This window comes from Lagopus muta, chromosome 8, assembly GCF_023343835.1.
Source record: "Lagopus muta isolate bLagMut1 chromosome 8, bLagMut1 primary, whole genome shotgun sequence".
In the NCBI taxonomy this organism is placed as follows: Eukaryota; Metazoa; Chordata; class Aves; order Galliformes; family Phasianidae; genus Lagopus; species Lagopus muta.
The window spans coordinates 2,064,173-2,082,602 of record NC_064440.1 but is presented as its reverse complement, the minus strand read 5'-3'; the positions used below and the strand labels follow the sequence as shown (position 1 = coordinate 2,082,602).

The window sequence follows — 18,430 nt, the reverse complement described above, 5'->3', positions numbered from 1 at the left end:
AAACCTCCTAAAACTGCCTGTTTAAAGATATTGCCACGTATGCCAGCTGTGTGCTGTGTCTCTAGGCTGACAGTAGTCCTCACTGCCTACTGATGTAACTTCTGGAGGCCTGGCACGTGGCTGGGTAGCCCTAAGGCCACCTCTGAAACTTGCCATGCTTAGTATTATTCACATCTTAGATCTTAGCGCTGTTTAAAAAGCAGGATTCACGACAAGACTGCAGACCTCTGACTGCATTGTTCCATCCCTACAGCAGCACATGCACAGATGTGTGCCAGTGTTTTCATGGCGGAACAAGTAAATGATAAATATCTTCTAATGTTTTTAACTGGGCAGGGAGTGAGTCTTCTCAGTGCTAATTGATTTCATTACGTGCTGCATCTGCTTGAGAATACCTCTCAAACAAGAGTTGGGAAAAAAAAATTAAGGAGCAAAGATGAAATCTACATAGGAAAATCAACTTGCTTTCAAAAGAAAACAAAACAGAAATGTACGTGAACAAACTAGTGTAGCCACAAAGGAATGATTTTAAAAATGTGTGCCTTATTCAATTTCAAATTAATTTATTCCCAAAGCATTTATTTGAACTTCTAGAAGAATGGATATATATCTGTTATAGCTCTTGCTCTCTGGATATTTGTTCTCGGTGCATTACAAAGACAGTCCCTTCCTCTCAACCACAGGCAGAAGTTCTGCAGACATCTGTGTCTGCAAGAGTTGAAAGCCTGCAGTCGTCCTGGGCTTTTACAACTTTTAGTGCAAGTCTTCATTCTTTGTTTCACTCTGTATTTACTCTTAAGAGCTTCTGAATAGCAAGGGCTCCTGTTTCTGGGCTAACATTTACGATGCCCTGGGTATCCAGGATTCAGAATACCATGTTCTTAGGAAACCTGTCACTTCCCTTCAGCTCTGGACTCTCACATTTCTCATCAGAACATCTTAACTGTCACTGGAATTTGGGTATGGCTCGAAGGCAGCATTTCATGTTGGAGCTCTGGGTTCTGTTCTCTCTGTGAATGGAAGCAGTCAGGATTATTACAGCCTCGGTTTCCCAGCAGCGTTGCTGAGCGAGGCAGCTCGTATGCAAAGGGGCTTTTTTTAGCTGACATCTATGTTTGGTCTTCACTGTCAGCCTTCCCTCTTTGAAACTCCCAGCAAATACTGCATCTGTATAGCCTGCGTATCACTGTGGATGAGAGTCAGACCTCAAAGGACAGCTGAGTCAGTTCTATATTGCAGTTGCTACTGCCCAGTCGAAAGGGCAGACTTATTAGGACTTTGCTTCTGTCGTGCTGGCAGTCCTTTCCACAGGCACTTTGATGAGGTACGTGGCTTTTTTCCTTGCTGCTTTGCTGACCTGTTCACACCTTCACTTGCGGTGTGGGCCATCGCTTTTTTCTCTTTGTCAGCCAAACTCATGTTCGTCCTGGGCCTTGAGAGTCTGGTGTGTGACAGTGGAGGGACAGGTCTGGACTACCCCTCACCTCAGTCCTTCCAAGGAAGGTGCTCCTTCTTGCTGCAGTGCTGTGAATCGCAATTACGGAAGCTATCCGTCTTTTGGAAGGGAAAAAAATAACTCAGATGTTGTCTTTTGGTTTGGGGCCAAGCATTGAGGAGCTTTCCAGCCACACTGGGCTCCAGCGAGGATGGCTGTGCACGTATCCTTCATTGAAACGTTGGCTCGGAGGAGGTGGTGTTTTGGAAGAGATCCAGAAACTGTTCTGGTGCTTCAGTCCATGTGTGTGGATAGACCTGCCCCAGGTGTTCCAAACATTGCTTTAGCAGCTGCCCAGTGCAGAACTCCTCAGTACCAACCGGAAGCCTTCCTGCCTGTTGGGGTGTCTGTGTGCCCGGGGCAGGTTCACAGCAACTGCAGCAGGCAGTGATGCTCTCCTCTTTTCTTCTGCTCATCCCCTCCGTGGCTCTCCAGCTTCTCAAGTCCTGGCTGCAGTTCATGCACATCCCTCTCTTCTGCTCAGAATCCATCAAGACTTTTTTTCAGTAGCAATCAATTGCCTAATTAATCTGGAGAGAGGACAGGCGTTGCTCTGCACCTCTCAGATTAGGTCTCCAGAAGCTTTATGTGGTATAGAAAGCAGACAGTGCACAGACAGAATCCTAAAGCAACAGTTTTCTGAGTCTGGGCTTTGCTTTCTTGCAGGTGATTGTGTGATCGTTTACCTCAGTGGTATGAAAAATAAGATCATAAATGAAAAATAATTAGAAATAAGGATTAGGTCCATTTGGAAATACCAAACTTAGGTTTGATACTCATGATTGTACACTGTGTATAGAAGAGTTTCGGCATGCCTGAATTAAAAAATCTCTCCATGTGCTGCTTAGCATGTGGTGTAGTTGTTAGTGGTGAGGGAAGCCTTCCTCATCTGCTGAGCAAAAACCTTGTGTGTGTGTTTCTGTTCCTGCTGCCAGGTAAAGGGTTCCACACACAAATGCAGCCTGGAACAGTACCGTGCATTAGGAAGCCAAGTATATCTGACTGTTCCTGTCCCTGAGGCTGAACTGGAGGTAGCCTGTGCTGCATGACATGAGTTCTTATGGAGAAGGCCGTGTGAAGAGATTTGTGTGGTGTCGGTCCATTGTAAGGTAGATCACAGCTGGAGAAAGTACCTGATTGGAAAATAAACAAAAGAAAAAACAAACACAAAAGCAAACAAACAAGCAAACAAACCCACCCTCTGTTTTGTAAGCAAGAAGCTTTTGTCCCAGAGCCTCATCCTCCCTGAAGAGCAGCATCTGTCAGTTAATGTGCACTGCCATCGTCCCTGGGGTGTACTGGTCTGCCACAAACCTGCCCACAGTGTTTGGGAGTCTTGTAAGAGTCTTTTCACCAATGAAACAAAAAGAATTTGCTTTTAGCCACAGAGATCTTAAAGATGTTTATATAACTTCTCCAAAAATGCATTGTACAGTGCTTTGGAGATGAGTGCAAAAGGAAACAGGCAGTTTGGATTCTTTGGGATTTCCTCATTGAATTGGAGTAACCAGAGTGTATGACTGTATTAGAAATAAATGCAAGTGCAATTGCAAAGATCTGGCCTTTACCAAATCTTGGCTCAATGCAGTTTCTCCATTCCTGCATCATCTGCGATTCTAAATGCAAAGCCATAAGTGGGACTGCAGTGGGATGTAGGTTTTCAGTGCATGGTTTGTTTTGTTATCCTCAGGTGCTTCTCCTTTCCGAGTTCCAAGCAGCTGCCCAGAGAAGTGTGCTTGTCACAAAGCTGGTTTCATTGCCTTGTTAACATGTTTCTCCTCACAGCAGAATAGGATACCTTGTGCTTTTTTAATTAGTCTGCACTTACTTCGTCTTTTGTTAATTTATTACCTGATTTCTTTATAGAAGTGTCATAGTGATACCTGCAAGAGAGCGTACGGACTTTCTTCTCATGCGATCAGTGCAATGCCTCATGAACTGTGTTAGTTTTGCACCTTTTTGAGTAGTCAGCACGTTACAGTACTTGAAAAAAATGGTATTTTGAGCTAGGAGTGACATGAAGATTGGATTCTGCTCATGCCAATTGAAGGCATGGCTGCATGTCCCTTTCCAGATAGTATTTGTTTAGAAAAATGATAACTGACACTTTCAGATAATCAAGGTGGTTTTGTATCAGCTGTGTTTTCAGGGCAATTGAGAATGGAAAATAGTTTTATTGCATCAAAGCCCCAATTTAATCCTTCTTTAGTTTTACATTTTTCTAATGTACTTCCCATACGTGTTCTTACTGTTTGCTCTCCAATGCATTGCAATGTGAATAAAGAAGAGTGTGGTTCAAAGTAATTTCACTTGCTTTAATTCTCTCAGAAGAGCATAAGTTTCACAGCTGCACTTGGGTCATTTACTTTTCACCGAACATCATTCATGTCTCACCTTGATATTTCATCCTAGCAGTTAATTCAGTATTGGTCCATCATGATGTAAATGGAGCTATGATTGCTTTTAGTTTTACACTGGCCAACACTTGTATGACTGAGATCCCCTTAAATCCTCATTCAGAGACATGTGAGAGAAGTACAGGCGTGTTAAAGAATTGCTGATGAGATGTGCACAGCCAGTAGTAACGAAGTAGCTGATGCAGATTCCTTTGTATTTTAAGTTTTGATGCTCAAAACGTTTTTTTTTTCCTGTGCACGGGTATCCAACGTTGCTGTTTTGGATTGGCCCAGTTACTTTATGACTTGGATGACTGTCTCCCAGCAGGCAGCATACTCTTAATATTCTTGTTCTTTTGCATTGCAGGGGGTTCGGGACCATCATCATCAATAGCCATAGCTGGCACCAGCCAACCTGCCATCACCAAGACAACATCTGTTCTTCAAGATGGTGTTATAGTCACTACTGCAGCTGGAAACCCACTTCAGAGCCAGCTGCCCATTGGGGGTGATTTCCCTTTCGCTGGCCACGAACACTCGCTTCATTTCCCGCAGAACAGCTCTTCAAACAACAATCTTCCACCTTCTTTGAATCAAAACCTCCTCAGTTCTCTACCTATCTCTTTGCCAGTGAATCAGCAACATCTCCTAAGCCAGAACCTATTAAATATACTGCAGCCTTCAGCAGGAGAAGGCAAGTCTGAGGTCAACCTCAACCCTTTAGGTTTTCTCAACCCGAATGTAAATGCTGCTTTAGCTTTTCTCTCCAGTGACGTGGATGGGCAGGTATTACAGCCTGTTCATTTTCAGCTTCTAGCAACCCTCCTCCAGAACCAAGCCCAAGCAGCTGCCATGCTTCCCCTACCATCTTTCAATCTGACCATCTCAGATTTGTTGCAACAGCAAAATAACCCTTTGCCCTCAGTAACACAGATGACAGCCCCACCTGACCATTTGCCAAGCAATCAGTCAGAAAGCAACAGGGTTGAGACCCTTTTAAGCAACCCCTTGGGGAACCCTTTACCAAGCTTTTCAGGCACTGACACTACTTCTAACCCCCTGCTCCTCCCCGCTGTCTCTGGGGCCTCAGCATTAATGGCCTTGAATCCCCAGCTGGTGGGAGGTGTCCTGAACTCTGCATCGGGCAACACTGCTAATCATCCAGAGGTTTCCATAGCCACCTCCTCCCAAGCAACCACTACCACAACCACTACATCATCAGCAGTGGCAGCACTGTCTGTCTCTACCCTGGGTGGTGGGACAGCAGTGGTGTCAATGGCAGAAACATTGCTGAACATATCTAATAATGCTGGGAATACATCTGGTCCAGCTAAACTCAACAGTAACTCTGTGGTGCCACAGCTACTTAACCCTCTACTGGGGACAGGTCTGCTTGGTAAGTTCAATTTCTTCACAGATATAAAAGGAAAAGTAAGGAGGGGTGGGGTGGGGGAATTTCTGATTCTAGTTTCTAAAGATGACACTTTATCATACTTTTTTGCAAGGCTTTTGTATGTTACAGCTTGTTTATAATTGCTCCTGTACGGCATTTGAACTATATTCTAATTCTATTCAATAAGATTTAATTCTGGTTTTGGAAATTATTTTATATTCTTAATTCTGATGCCACCTACACCGACTGCATACACCTTACAGTTCTCTAATCAAGTGGACTTGGTTCGTTTTTCAAGTCTTCAAGCATAGGTGCATCTCTGGGATGCAGTGCTTCATTTCAAGGGCGTGTGGCATCACAGGGTTAGTACGAGTAGCTGTGCAGTAGGTGAGAAACGGCCAAGCGCCGCTTTCCAAATGAATCAGAAGTGCCAAAGCCATCAGAAAGCACAGTGCCTGTAAAGCAGATACATCGAGCACTCGAAGCTTTGCAAGTTCAAAGAGGAAGGCTGCCCTTCTGAGCCCTTTGTTGTGCGTTTATGTTTTCTCATTTCTCTGGTGGTTTTTTTTTTTAACTTTATCTTGGAGCTTAGGTAGCCAGGGTGTTTCACTGACAAGAACCATCAGCCCAAACCAAGTGCTAAAGTCCTCAAATATGAGGTTTTCACCCATGACTTTTGATGATTTTTTCCTAGAATACGTAGTGTGGGCAGTACTCCTCTGCTGTTTGGACTGCAGCATGAGGAGGAAAAAATACTGGCAGAGCTGATAAGTGTGGAACCCTCATGCCTACTTGCTAAATGGCTACCAGGAAGTCAAACCCTCCTTGACCTATGTCATGTCAAATACAGCAAACCAGAGATGATGCAAATGCAAATCTTAAGGAAAACATTAAATTTACATGAAAAAAGCTTGTAAATTGATACATTCTAAAGCTTTGTTACTTCCCAGCCACGTATACTCCAGTAAAACCAGAATTGTTGTGTACAGTGAGATTTTCATATTGTACGAAATGTCAGTGCAGTGATTTCTCTAGAATGTTTAAAAAAATTGCCTAGGGTATGGTGTGACGTGTCTGTGATCCAAAAAGCCTTTGCTCACTTGCAACTAGATCGCGTTATTTTGTCGTAGCTAATGCAACAAATAGTTTTGTTGGGGTTTTTAAATTATTTTCTCTTTTTTTCTCTCTCTCTCCTCCTCCTCTCCCCCCCCCTCACCACCTCAGTACTGTTTGAAGCAGTCACTCTTTGGAAACTAGGAGTAAGATCCCAAGACACCGAGTATCATAGAAGCTCATTGTGCCATACTTGGCTCTGTACCGTTCCAAAAGCAAAGATAGTCGTGTCAGAAACTGTTAGAGTCCAGATAGATGTGACATGCAAAAGAAGCAAAACTGAAGAAATAAAGGAATAAGGAGTAGGAGACGCATGCCTTGAGGACCGTTCCATAGAAGATTGAAGGGGAAAAGTGTGGTTTTACACAGGCATTTGCTTAGTGCTCAGTTGGAATTTGAGCTGAGGAAATTCCTCCTGCTTGTTGAAAAGTGTACTGACTTACGTTTCCCTGTGTTTGAATTACAGGTGACATGTCATCTATAAACACTACTTTGAATAACCATCAACTGAGTCATCTCCAGTCACTATTAAACAACAATCAGATGTTTCCTTCAAATCAGCAGCAACAGCACCTTCTCCAGGGGTATCAGAACATGCAGGGCTTTCAAGGCCAGCCCCCAATTCCTGGCCCAGCTAACAACCCCAACCCCATGGCATGTCTGTTCCAAAATTTCCAGGTAGAAAGCAAAATGAAATACATGTTCGAACTTATGTGCAAGTCTCAGTAGGTAAAATCATATCCTCTGTAGTTGGATTTTTTTTTTCCCTTTTTTGTTTTGTTTTGTTTTGCTGAATGTTCAAGACAACGTGACCAATGCAGCTGCTCGCCTCTTTCAGTAGTTTTTGAGTTTTGCAAGTCGGTAACATTTGTACTGAAACTTGGTATTTTCTGTCTTAGCAACTGGCTATAGTTCCTTTGGAAATGGTTCTGCTCAATGTATTGGAAAAATAATAGGCTGTGCATGTTCTGACAATTACTGCGCATTTTCAGCAAAATTGTTTTCCATTCTGAAAAAAAAAGGATCATAAATTCCCTTTTAGACCACTCTGCAATTCAGGGGTGAGAAGGAAATGTTGATAGACTCTACAGTAATTAGAAACTTAAATGATTATAGGTGACTACGTACCAGCCCTCTCATACATTCCCACTAAGATTGAATGGAAGAGCTGGCTTGGATGTAGACTTTATAGACTGACAAAACCAGGGATGAGCATGAACGTGCAGTGGCAAATTGAGCAAAAGCAGTGATACCTCCCTGCTGTCCTACTGAACAGTTGTTCATCATCCAGCGCGAACTGTTCAACTAACAAACTAACAGAAGCATAGCAACTGAAATAGTTAATAAAAGCAGAGTTACAGTCTGTGTTTGTTAGTACTCAGTATGGCTGCGGTTGCTGCAGAACTTGAGATGTGAAGATGGATGCGTGCATGCTGCCAAAAAGTGGGTTTTTTTTCCCTTAAGAAGGAAAAAGAAGACATGTCATTCTCTCAGTGTAGACAATTCACTGCTACTGCAAAATCAGTCCTCTAACCGCCTGTTACCTCCCTTGGTTTGTGAATGAATTCTCATAGCTTCATCTCAGTATTTTTGTTGCTTCAGTTATATAAATAGTAGTGGTAAGTACTTAAGGGAGCTTTTGGCAATATTTTGCCCTTGTTTGAAGCATTTTTTTTGGTTGCAGCAGTATTAGTGGCAGCGTCCTCACTGCCTACATGTGTGACAAGAAATATAAAACACACAGTTGCTTCCATCTGAAGGTCGCAGTTTGCTGTGGCCATGCCTGACATTACAGATGCAATACTGAGGGGTGCAGGAATGGTTTACACGGGTCTGAAGGAAAGGCATCCCATGAGAGAAGCACATGACTGAAAGGCAGAGAACAGAAATGCTAGTCAGTCAAAAAAGAACAGTGATGGCCTACATTCCAGAAACAGAAGGAGGGATGTAGAGGGAGCCCAGAGGGAACCGCTGGTAGGGAGGGCCAAAGAAAATTCGTGGGTCTGAAGAGGAGCAAAACAGAACAGTTGAGAACAGAAATATTGAAGTACTTTGTGGTATTGTTAAAAGATTTGGGAGAGAAAAGGGGGGAGCCTCTAAAAAGACTCTGAAAAAGGAGTTGAGAACATAGGCTCAGTGGTAGGTTGTGTCATTTCCATTTTTTTCTAATTAAAATGAGACAGTTTTCTGTTGAAGTGGAATTTTAAGCACAGTAGCAATTTCCATCTTTCTCTCTACTTTTTTCAGGTGAGAATGCAGGAAGATGCTGCTGCCCTAAACAAAAGAATGATCACTCAGATGGGAATGGCACCGGTTCCTGAGAGCTCCAACGCTATGCTTCCTCCTTTCCAAGAAACATCTTGTGATTTGCAGCAAAGAACTGAACCAGCTCTTGGTCAACAGGCAAAGGATAACCTCAATGTCGCTGCTCAGGGTGATACATCAGTGGATGCGATCTACAAAGCAGTCGTAGATGCTGCAAGCAAGGGAATGCAAGTAGTGATCACCACTGCTGTTAGCAGTACCACACAAATGAGTCCCATTCCAGCTTTGAGTGCCATGAGTGCCTTCACAGCCTCAATTGGTGACCCGCTAAATCTCTCTAGTGCTGTCAGTGCAGTAATCCATGGAAGAAACATTGCTGTTTCTGATCACGAAGGTAGGATAAGGAACACTAGAGGAACGCGAGTACTGAAGAATTCAGAGCATGGTAAAAATTCAACTGAAGGGGATGGGTATGAATATTACAAACCAACAAGTTGTAACACGCCCAAAAAACAGTGGGAAGGGGAGCAAAGTCCTGTCAGTGAGATAAATAGGTGGAAATGTGAGGAGTTTCTAGACCACTCCACCCATATCCATAGTAGTCCTTGTCACGAAAGGCCCAACAACATCTCCACACTGCCATTATTGCAAGGCGAGCAGCATCAGATACTGTTATCACAGCGAAACTGTCAAAGTGATAAAATGTTGGAGGAGAATTTCAGGTATAACAATTACAAAAGAACTATGATGAGTTTTAAGGAAAGACTGGAGAACACTGTGGAACGATGTGCACACATAAATGGAAATAGGCCTCAGCAGAACAGAGGATACGGGGAGTTGCTGAACACTTCTAAACAAGACCTGATTCTGGAAGAGCAATCTCCGAGCTCCTCAAATAGTTTGGAAAGTTCGTTAGTTAAAGACTACATCCATTACAATGGAGATTTTAATGCCAAAAGCATTAATGGGTGTGTGCCTAGCCCTTCAGATGCTAAAAGCATCAGTAGTGAAGATGACCTAAGGAATCCAGATTCCCCTTCTTCCAATGAGCTGATACATTACAGGCCGAGGACGTTTAATGTTGGCGACTTGGTCTGGGGCCAAATCAAAGGACTGACTTCATGGCCTGGAAAGCTAGTAAGAGAAGAAGACGTTCACAATTCATGTCAACAAAACGCTGAGGAGGGGAAGGTATATTTATATATATATGCACATATCTATCTATCTGTCTGTTTACATGCACGTGTGTCCTAATGCTTATACAGATGTGTATCCAACCTTTATCTCAGTTCTTTATTTTTTTCTTTGTCTTATTTTAATAGTATAAATTTTTTCTTTGTGCTATATCTTGCAGAACTGAGTTTGTACCTAGTTATCTATTGCGAAACTTCTGGCAGTGCTGTGAAACAGGCCATATTTTGGCTAGATGATGCTTCCCTAACTGGTTTATGCGCCAAAGGCTTGCTACACAAAAGAGATCTTCAAGAAAAAATTGTTAGCCTAACACGTGTGTCTATAGCTGAACTATAGCTGTGTCCAAAAGAACAGATTGAATGCGTAAGGAGTGTGACATCTAAAAGTGGTTGGAACTGCAAAAAGGAAAAGTGTGATCTAATGGGAGTGAGGAGTCTGTAATAAGAAAAGCCGTGCTGAGTGATACATAAGCTCTGTGATGAAATGCATGGGTACCTTCGTCCTGAAAGGAGGTCTGCAATATCTTACAGCAGGGAAAGCTTTTTAATTTGCTCTTTTGTCGTAAAATCCAGAGTTTTGAACACCAATTGTGTGCTTGTCAGAAAAGGTATGAGAATATTTCAAATTCTAGTCTACGCTGGGTGTATAAAATCATGTTTTTGTGGCTTTCCAAATCTGTTTCATATCTTCCTTATGTAAATGTTTTCTAAGTGCCAATTTGAAAAAAAAAAAAAGCAAATTTAAGAAATTAGTAAGTAGAAAAGAAAGACCTTACAAAACATTTTACCTCGGGCACAAAGAATGCAAACCACTTGAAAACTTAGTATTTTCATATACTCATGCCTGGTGGATTGTATGACAGCAGTCATAAAAACGTAAGAAAGGCCACAGTAGGTTGGACCAAAGTACTCCCTTACCCTAGAAGTGTCCAGCAGCAGCTGTCCAGCAGAGACTACAAGGACAGGGTGAGGAGCTCTCCACCATCAGCCTCTGCATCCCACCAGAGTGCAGCTCAGGAACTTCTGAGCCCCATCTGCTGTCTGTTGTAACCATAGCTGTTCTCCCTGCACTGCCCATAGAGTTATCTGAGGCTGATGCACAAACATAATTTCCTCCAACAATCCCAATTCTAGAGGAATTGGTAGTATAAGTAATTGGAGCGTTGCCTGGCCAGGATGGCTTCAAGCTTAGTTCAACAGAACTTGGCTTCTTCCTTGTTCTCCTTAGGCAGAGCGGTTTCAGAGCTCCCGTTTGAGTACACGAAACAAAAATATTCACTTCAGAGCACTCAGCATGCTTACTAACAGGACTGGTGTGCTGAACAGCTCGTTCCTTATAAAGGTTGGATCACCAAGTTGAAGATCACTCTTATTAAAAGTATTAGCAAATGAAATAGGTCACAAAGTGTGAAATACTGGAACTGGAAGAAGGAGGAGGTGAGCAGTGATGCTGTCCCATAGAAATGATGAATACGGCCTTCCAGTATTTGAAGGGAGCACATAAACAGGAAGGGGAATGGCTGTTTGTGAGGGTGGATGGTGATAGGAAAAGGGGGAATGGTTTTAAAATGAGACAGGGGAGGTTTAGGTTGGATATTAGGAGGAAATTTTTCACACACAGGGTGGTGAGGCACTGGAACAGGTTGCCCAAGGAGGCTGTGGATGCCCCATCCCTGCAGGCATTCAAGGCCAGGCTGGATGTGGCTCTGTGCAGCCTGGTCTGCTGGTTGGTGACCTGCACACAGTAGGGGTTGGAACTGGGTGAGCATTGTGCTCCTTTGTAACCCTGGCCATTCTGTGATTCTATGATCCTTGCATTCATTGCATGTGTGCTCAAAGTATGCATTTCTGTTAGCTTCACATATCCGTATTTATAAGATTGTTTTGGTACATTTTAAAAGCTTATTTTTGATTACCTTTATAAAGAACTGTTTTTCTTTTTTTTTCATTTGCATTCCTTAGCCATTTTTAACTTTTCTCTCAATTTGTGGTTACCAGAATGTATGATTGCTCATTGTGCAAACACACTTCCTTTAATTTTGTCTCTTATGTGCATTATGTGACCATGCTGTGTAACACAACATTTAGTGGTATAGATGTAATTGTATACAGAAGCACAAGCAACAGGAAAGCAATGTATGGATCCCTTCTACACCACGGAAATGCACGTGGGGATGCAGCAGAGGGACTGACTCAGTTTTTCTCCAGGAAGGCCCACGGATCACCTCTCACATCAGAAGGCCTCTCATTTACTAATAACTAAACGTGTCTATGTCTCCTTCTCTCCAACAAGAAGTGCAGAGTGAATGACCACTCAGAGGTCAGGATTTCAGTTGAAGTGTGGGATACAGGGAGCTATGAAAGAGAAAAGTATGAAAACGTGCATGTGCTGTGCAATAGTTGTGTTTCCAGCTGAACTCTCATGCACAGTGGCTATCTATGCAAGTGTCCACACGCTCCTGTAGCAATGTGTTCAGCCCCATCCTTTGGGTGTTTGGGCAACCTGCCCTGAAAAAAAACAGTCCTCCAAAAGTCTGCACTCCAGAAAATCCTGAAATGTTGTCATTCATGGTGGGAATTGCTGTTAGCAGCAGTTCTGGAAACCATATTTTCAGAGGAGCTGTGTTAAATAGCCTTTAACTATTTGGGTAATCAAATGTTAACTTCCCTTCCTGCCCTGTGTGGAAGCAGGAGTTGGACTCGATGGTCCCTTCCAACCTGGGATATTCTATTCTACTGTACCATTGCTATAGCTGTGTTGCAGGGTATCACTGTAAGTTGTTACGTTCTCTGTTCTTGAAATCATACTTTAATTTGATTTTTATTTCCATTTACAAAAACGTGGGCAGTAAATGTAATGGTACTTCTATGTGCAGAGCAGCTGGAGTGGTGCATTAATGCATGTCACAGGTGTGACCCCCACGGGGCCTCCCATTAGTTCTGCTCTGTGTTCCTGAGCAGAGCTGTCTGGGAAGGTGCTGCTGCTTTCCTTCTGGGGATTTTTGCTTTTTGCTGCAATGGATGTATGTCAAATGGCCTAAAAGCAGCATTTCAACAGAGGGGTTTATAGTTGCAATAATTATCCACTATTTTGTGCCCAGGAACTACGCTGACAGTCAGCCTCCTCTCTTTGAAAGCACAACTTAATTTCTCTCAGATTTTACAGCTAATTAGTACCTGATACTAAAGAGTTCACAATAGGAAAAAGCAAGTTTTGGTGCTTCATGACAACTCGGCTTCTGAACATTCCTTATAGACTGGCATACAACGCTGGGCTTTTATCAGCCCGTAGAGATATTTCCCCAAGGAAGCTGAGCTTTTCTAGTGCTAGAGATAGGTGTGATTTATCTGTGTCCTGGAAATCCAATCTGTATGTATTATTTACTGTTGTAATGGGTTATTGTAAATGAAGGCATGTGATGTGATTAATCCCAACGTATCTGTTACAGTTGCTGATAATAGTGTGTTCCATTAGCCATGTGCTGCTGCTACAGAAAAGTGCTGGCGGGTGGCAGGGGGTTTGTTTCTGTTTTACTGTCATGCTGTCATGAAATTCCAATGAGGAAGATATTCTTTTCTTTGTAATGTAACACGAGTCCTTTTTTAATCAAACACAGTGCTAATTCTTCATGCAAATGTCTACATTTGAACTTTCTCATGTACCTAATGGCAGACATGTCCAGCACTCTGCAGTTTGTCCCTCTGTCTCTACATACCCATATGGATATCTAAATTTTGTGGCTGAGAATGCCATACAGCTTGAGTAACCATGACAGCGTTGCCTCATGGTGCAGTTCCAGGTGTAAAGCATCAGGATGATCCCATTACCACCATTTAATTCTGCTCAGTTTGAAAAATGTGTTTTTCCATAGTGCTTTTTCTTGCAAATGTGCTGTGAGATGAAGGACTGAACCTGAGCTCAGATAGGAGCGCTGCCTCTGCCAGCTGCGTGGCAGTGCTGGGCCCACAGCACATCACAGCTGCACCCAGCCTGCTCTCATCACGTGTGCTTTCTGCTCTCCTGTTTATCCATAAAAACTCAGCAGCTTTGCAGCAGGCTGTGCATGCATTTGTGCTTTTACAGAGCCACGTTAGGACTCAGCCTCACATTAACAGTAACCATAGCTTTAAGGGAGAAGTGCCACAGTCTGTGCTTGGTGAGCCCTGTCTCATGAGAGCAGAAGCCTTGCCTCCCTGTGTGCCAACCTCACCAGGAACTGCTGGTCTTTAAGGTTGCTGTGGCTGCTCTTTGTTATCAGATGTGTGAGTTCCAAACAGGAGCATTGCTCTAAATGCGTATTTGATTTGCCATTATTTCCAGACGTTTTGACAACTTGCTCACTCATTAACATCAGATTGTCACATCTGAAATAAGTGCCATTGTGAATAGATAAGTTATTTAGAAATTGAAAGGTTGAGTTTCAAGTCAAGTTGTGTTCAAATTAACGTTCAGGGTTGTATATAGACATGCTTAATAAATTGGTATTTACGGAGTTAATTTGCTTTGTGTCAAAAGACAGGGTGTACTTTTTAATGAAACGAATGCTCCGTAAGGTTCTTGTGATGTTATGCAAATAAGTCAGCAAAATATAATGCTGTGCCAAAGAAGGAATTTATCAGCTCATTTTCTTTTAAGTGGTGTGTTTTAAACATCTTCTGTTTTGTTGTTCTTAAAAGCAGAAATGGCTGCGAATCAAATTTAAGCAATACCAAGAGTTGAGTGGAATTAATGTTTTGATGATAAGGTCCTGCAGACGATGCCATTGGTTTTCTTTCACGTCTGCATTGTTTGCAGCAGCACTGCCTGGTACCACTGGTCAGATGCTGTGGTTTATTGCTCAGAAGATAACAATTCTGGTTGATCTGGGGAGAAATGAAGTTTGCAGTTACAGTGCCTTCGACACCAGCTCAGCAGCCCTGTGCAGCACAGCCAGCTTTGTTACTGACTCAGCAGAGCACTAAAAGCATGTGCTTAAGGCCAAAAAATTGGAAAGATCTTCCCCAAGTTGGCTGAATTAGTCGGGCACTGGTTGGAAGTCATTCACTCAGCATGCACAACCAGCTCTCATCGCACACCAGCCTCCTCAAGGCCAGAACCCTTTAGCTGGAGCATGGGTGTGCCAGCAGCGCTGCTGGGCTGGGACCTGAAATGTGAGGGCATGTCAAACCTTCATGTCATTGTGTCTGTAAGAACTGTACCATGTGCATTAGGCACAGTGCTGTTGTAACACATCCGAGGAGCTCCAGGGATACCAGGTGTGGCTGTGGAGTGAGTACACAACGTGAGGCTTCAACAGCAATGTTTGTATTAATGCTGTAAAGACAGACTACGTTCTGAAGTATTACTTTTCCCTCTTAGTTTTGTTTTCCTACATGCTGTGTTTTTGTTCTTACACTTGTACTGGCAGTGTGGACACGGAGAGAAATTCTGATGCATACATGCACGTCTGAGGGGGTGCACACATAGTTGTACATTGATTTCTGCTTTGCTGGGACGTTGTGTCTTACGGATGCGGTGAACTTTAGGCTCCGCAGTAATGCATGTCTAGCAGTAAAGTAAAAGCAGTGTTTGATAATTGCAGGTCTGGGTAATGTGGTTTGGTGTTCATACCTTCACTCAGGTGGAGCCAGAGAAGTTGAAGACACTAACAGAAGGTCTAGAAGCTTACAACCGAGCCAGGAAAAGGAACAGAAAGTAAGTGTGTGCTCATTTGTTTACCAATGGGATGAATAATCACATTCTTTTGTTTCCAGGGACTCCTTTTGGGGACCCTTGCAGATCTGCCAAAATGAAAAGTTAATTTTCTGAATTCCTTGTGCTGGTTGTGATAATCATCCAAGATCTTTGATATCTGCATTTTTATTGCATCTTCTGATATTTACTGTAGCCTTTGTAAAATGTCAGCCTGCTTGTTTGAGCTTTCATGTGTGGGATTCTAATTTACAGCAAAAAAAAAAAAAAAAAAAGTTATTACATCCAAACTGCTCTGACCAAATCCAGTTTTTCACAAGATCTGCCCTTCTTATCTCTTCCCTCTCCCTCTGTTGGCTGCTGCAGCAGGCAGAGCCCGCCTGTATTCGGATGAGTTCTGTTGTTTCACATTGCAGAGGAGCTTCTGGCAGTGGCTGAGGGCTGGCTGCAGTTAGCTGGGCAGCAGCTCCCATGCAGTCACACACCTCTGACCTGCTTGGTTTCCTCTCACCTTTTGGCCTTCGTTCACAAACGTGCAAGGATAGAAAGACTGGGAAACATGAAGAGGTGAAGCATAAGCGTACACAGAAAGAGGAAAATGAAATTGGCTTTCGGAGAACAAAATCTTGATGGCTGTCAAAGGACAAGGGTAGAGATGGGGTTTATTCTGGGATGGTGGTGTTTATTTGCTGTTGTGGTGAAAACGCATCGCTCTGTGAGAATTCAGTCAGTTTGCAGTGCTGCCTTCAGAACAATAAACACAGACTTTCAGAAATTAAATAATTATTTGCCCTCAGCTCCTTTTAAGGTGTAAGCTTTTCCTCTATTTATATGTCATGCGGTGCTTAGGAGAAATATTTTTAATGCCAGAGAGACAACGTTGGGTTTCTTTCAACGCCATCCTCTGAACATCCGAGTGCAGTCTGAGGGCGAGCACTGAGCAGCCAGGAGGGCTGCTGGCACCCCCAGCTATTGCTGCTCCCTGAAGCAAAATACACAACTTGAGGAAGGTGGCAGCAGCAGCACGTGGAAAGAGGAGCTGGAGCTGGAACAAGCAGTGCAATTTAAGAAGAGCTCCCGTCTTCTGGTTTGCAGTTGTTTATTTAGCAGATTGCAAGGGTTGACCAGAACTGCAGTGAGCCCAGTCGCCTTTTTGTGGCATTACTGGTTCTGCATCATTGCTTGCACTTTAGGAAGCAGCAGCTGTCAAGTACCCCAGCAGCTTGGGGCCTCAGGTGCTCCTTTTCATAGGGTTACTTCACAGCCCATACAGGTTTTTCTCCATATTTCTACTTCCATATATTTTATGTTTCAAATGTTTTGCTTGCTGTTTGTGGACCAGAGGGTAGCTCCTTCTCTTTGACCTGTGCTCTGCGCTGAATGTATCTGAAACAGCTTTTGACCTCTTTATGGTCTGCTGTGGTGCCTGTGCCTCTTGTTCCACACGAGATCACAATTTTGGAACATCAAGTTGGGCACTTCTATAATAAAGAAGACAGGCAAAGAAGTCCAAGAGAATATGGACTAGCAGCACATCAGTTCAGTGTCTTTAGCAGAGCAAGGTCAACATCCAGATCCTCAAAATGATGTTTCGTGCTTTGTGTTCCTACCATTAGGAAAAAAATCCTACCTAGTAGGAACGCTTTCTTCTATGACAGAGCAGTCAGGCAGTGGCACAGTTGCCCAGGGAATGGGGGCTCATTGACCCTGGGGCTGTCCCAGAGCTGTGGGGAGGTGGCACTGAGGGACGTGGGCAGAGGGTGCTGGGCTGGGCTTGGGGATCCTAGAGGTCATTTCCATCCTTAATGATTCTGTCGAGACTTTAAGCTCTCCGCCTCAAACGCTGTGGTGCTCGCAGGTTGTTTCTGATCACCAGCAACCTGTTGCATATGTTCAACTGATGTCAGGTTTTCTGGTTGTCAGGGTGTTGCCTGCTGTAAATGATATCTCAGTGATGGGCCTTTCTGAAACATTGGCTCGCTTGAGGGCAGTTCATTATCTTCATAGTGAAGTGTTGCTATTAAAAATACGTAGCAGCAGCGTCTTAAGACTGCATGTCATCATTTGTATATCAAATACTTTCAAACGGCTGTTGGCACTACTGGCAGTAATTACATGAGCATCTAGTGGGGGTGGAAAAGACCTCAAGCAGTCGTCTAGCCAAGCTTCTACCCAAAGGCAACACATGAAGAAATCAACCTCCTATGTAATATTGCTTTGGTTATTTTAATTGCTAGTGCTAGTGACAGTGAACATCAGCCTAGATGAAGTCACATCAGTCATTTTTTGCTTTGCCATACTTCTTATTGTGTTTATGGGGGAAAAAAAAGAAAAAGCCACATCCCCAGTGAAAAACTACACCCTGATCCTTTTAATTGGGAAAGAGTGGAAGTGTTCTGTGCCATTTCAGTGTTTGCCAGCATCGTGTTAGAACTGGTTACTACTGAAATGCTGCTGGACACTGAATATCCCAGTGGTTTCTTGCTGAATCACCTCCAATGCAATTGTGTTGAAGCACAAATTCAAACTTACAGTGTCAGCGCAGGATTTTTGCTGCTGCAAAAGCTGTAGCAGTGTGCATACCTGTACAGTGAAGTGTTGCAGTTCCTTCTAGCTCTCATTGGAAGCTCTGAGCAGTGCAGGTTGTTTGTGCAGGCACATCTGTCCTTACCTAACACCATTCACTGGGGACATTTTGTAGAGTGGAGCTCATCAGTGCTGCTTGAAATTGACTTCTATTAAGTCAATTTTGGGGAAATACTATGGAAAAGTATTTTGGTTTGGGTTTCCAAACACTGTTTGGTTTTTAGTTATCTGACAAAAAAAAAAAAGAAGGAGATTCTGAAACAGTAAGGGAAAAAATGTGGAAAAAACGTATGTAGG

At 43.2% G+C, this 18,430-nt stretch overlaps 1 protein-coding gene across 9 annotated transcripts in view; it reads left to right on the top strand.

Moving 5' to 3' along the window:
* Positions 1-18,430, top strand: part of MBD5 (methyl-CpG binding domain protein 5) — a 128,169-nt gene that overhangs the window by 106,000 nt on the left and 3,739 nt on the right. For 6 of the 9 annotated variants that reach the window (XM_048954066.1, XM_048954065.1, XM_048954061.1 and 3 more), the window contains 4 exons: positions 4,259-5,287; positions 6,864-7,075; positions 8,645-9,853; positions 15,438-15,550. In XM_048954066.1, coding sequence (XP_048810023.1) covers positions 4,259-5,287; positions 6,864-7,075; positions 8,645-9,853; positions 15,438-15,550 — 2,563 coding nt within the window. The remainder of the gene's footprint in view (positions 1-4,258; positions 5,288-6,863; positions 7,076-8,644; positions 9,854-15,437; positions 15,551-18,430) is intronic. The other 3 variants (XM_048954069.1, XM_048954068.1, XM_048954067.1) reach the window with 3 other exon arrangements.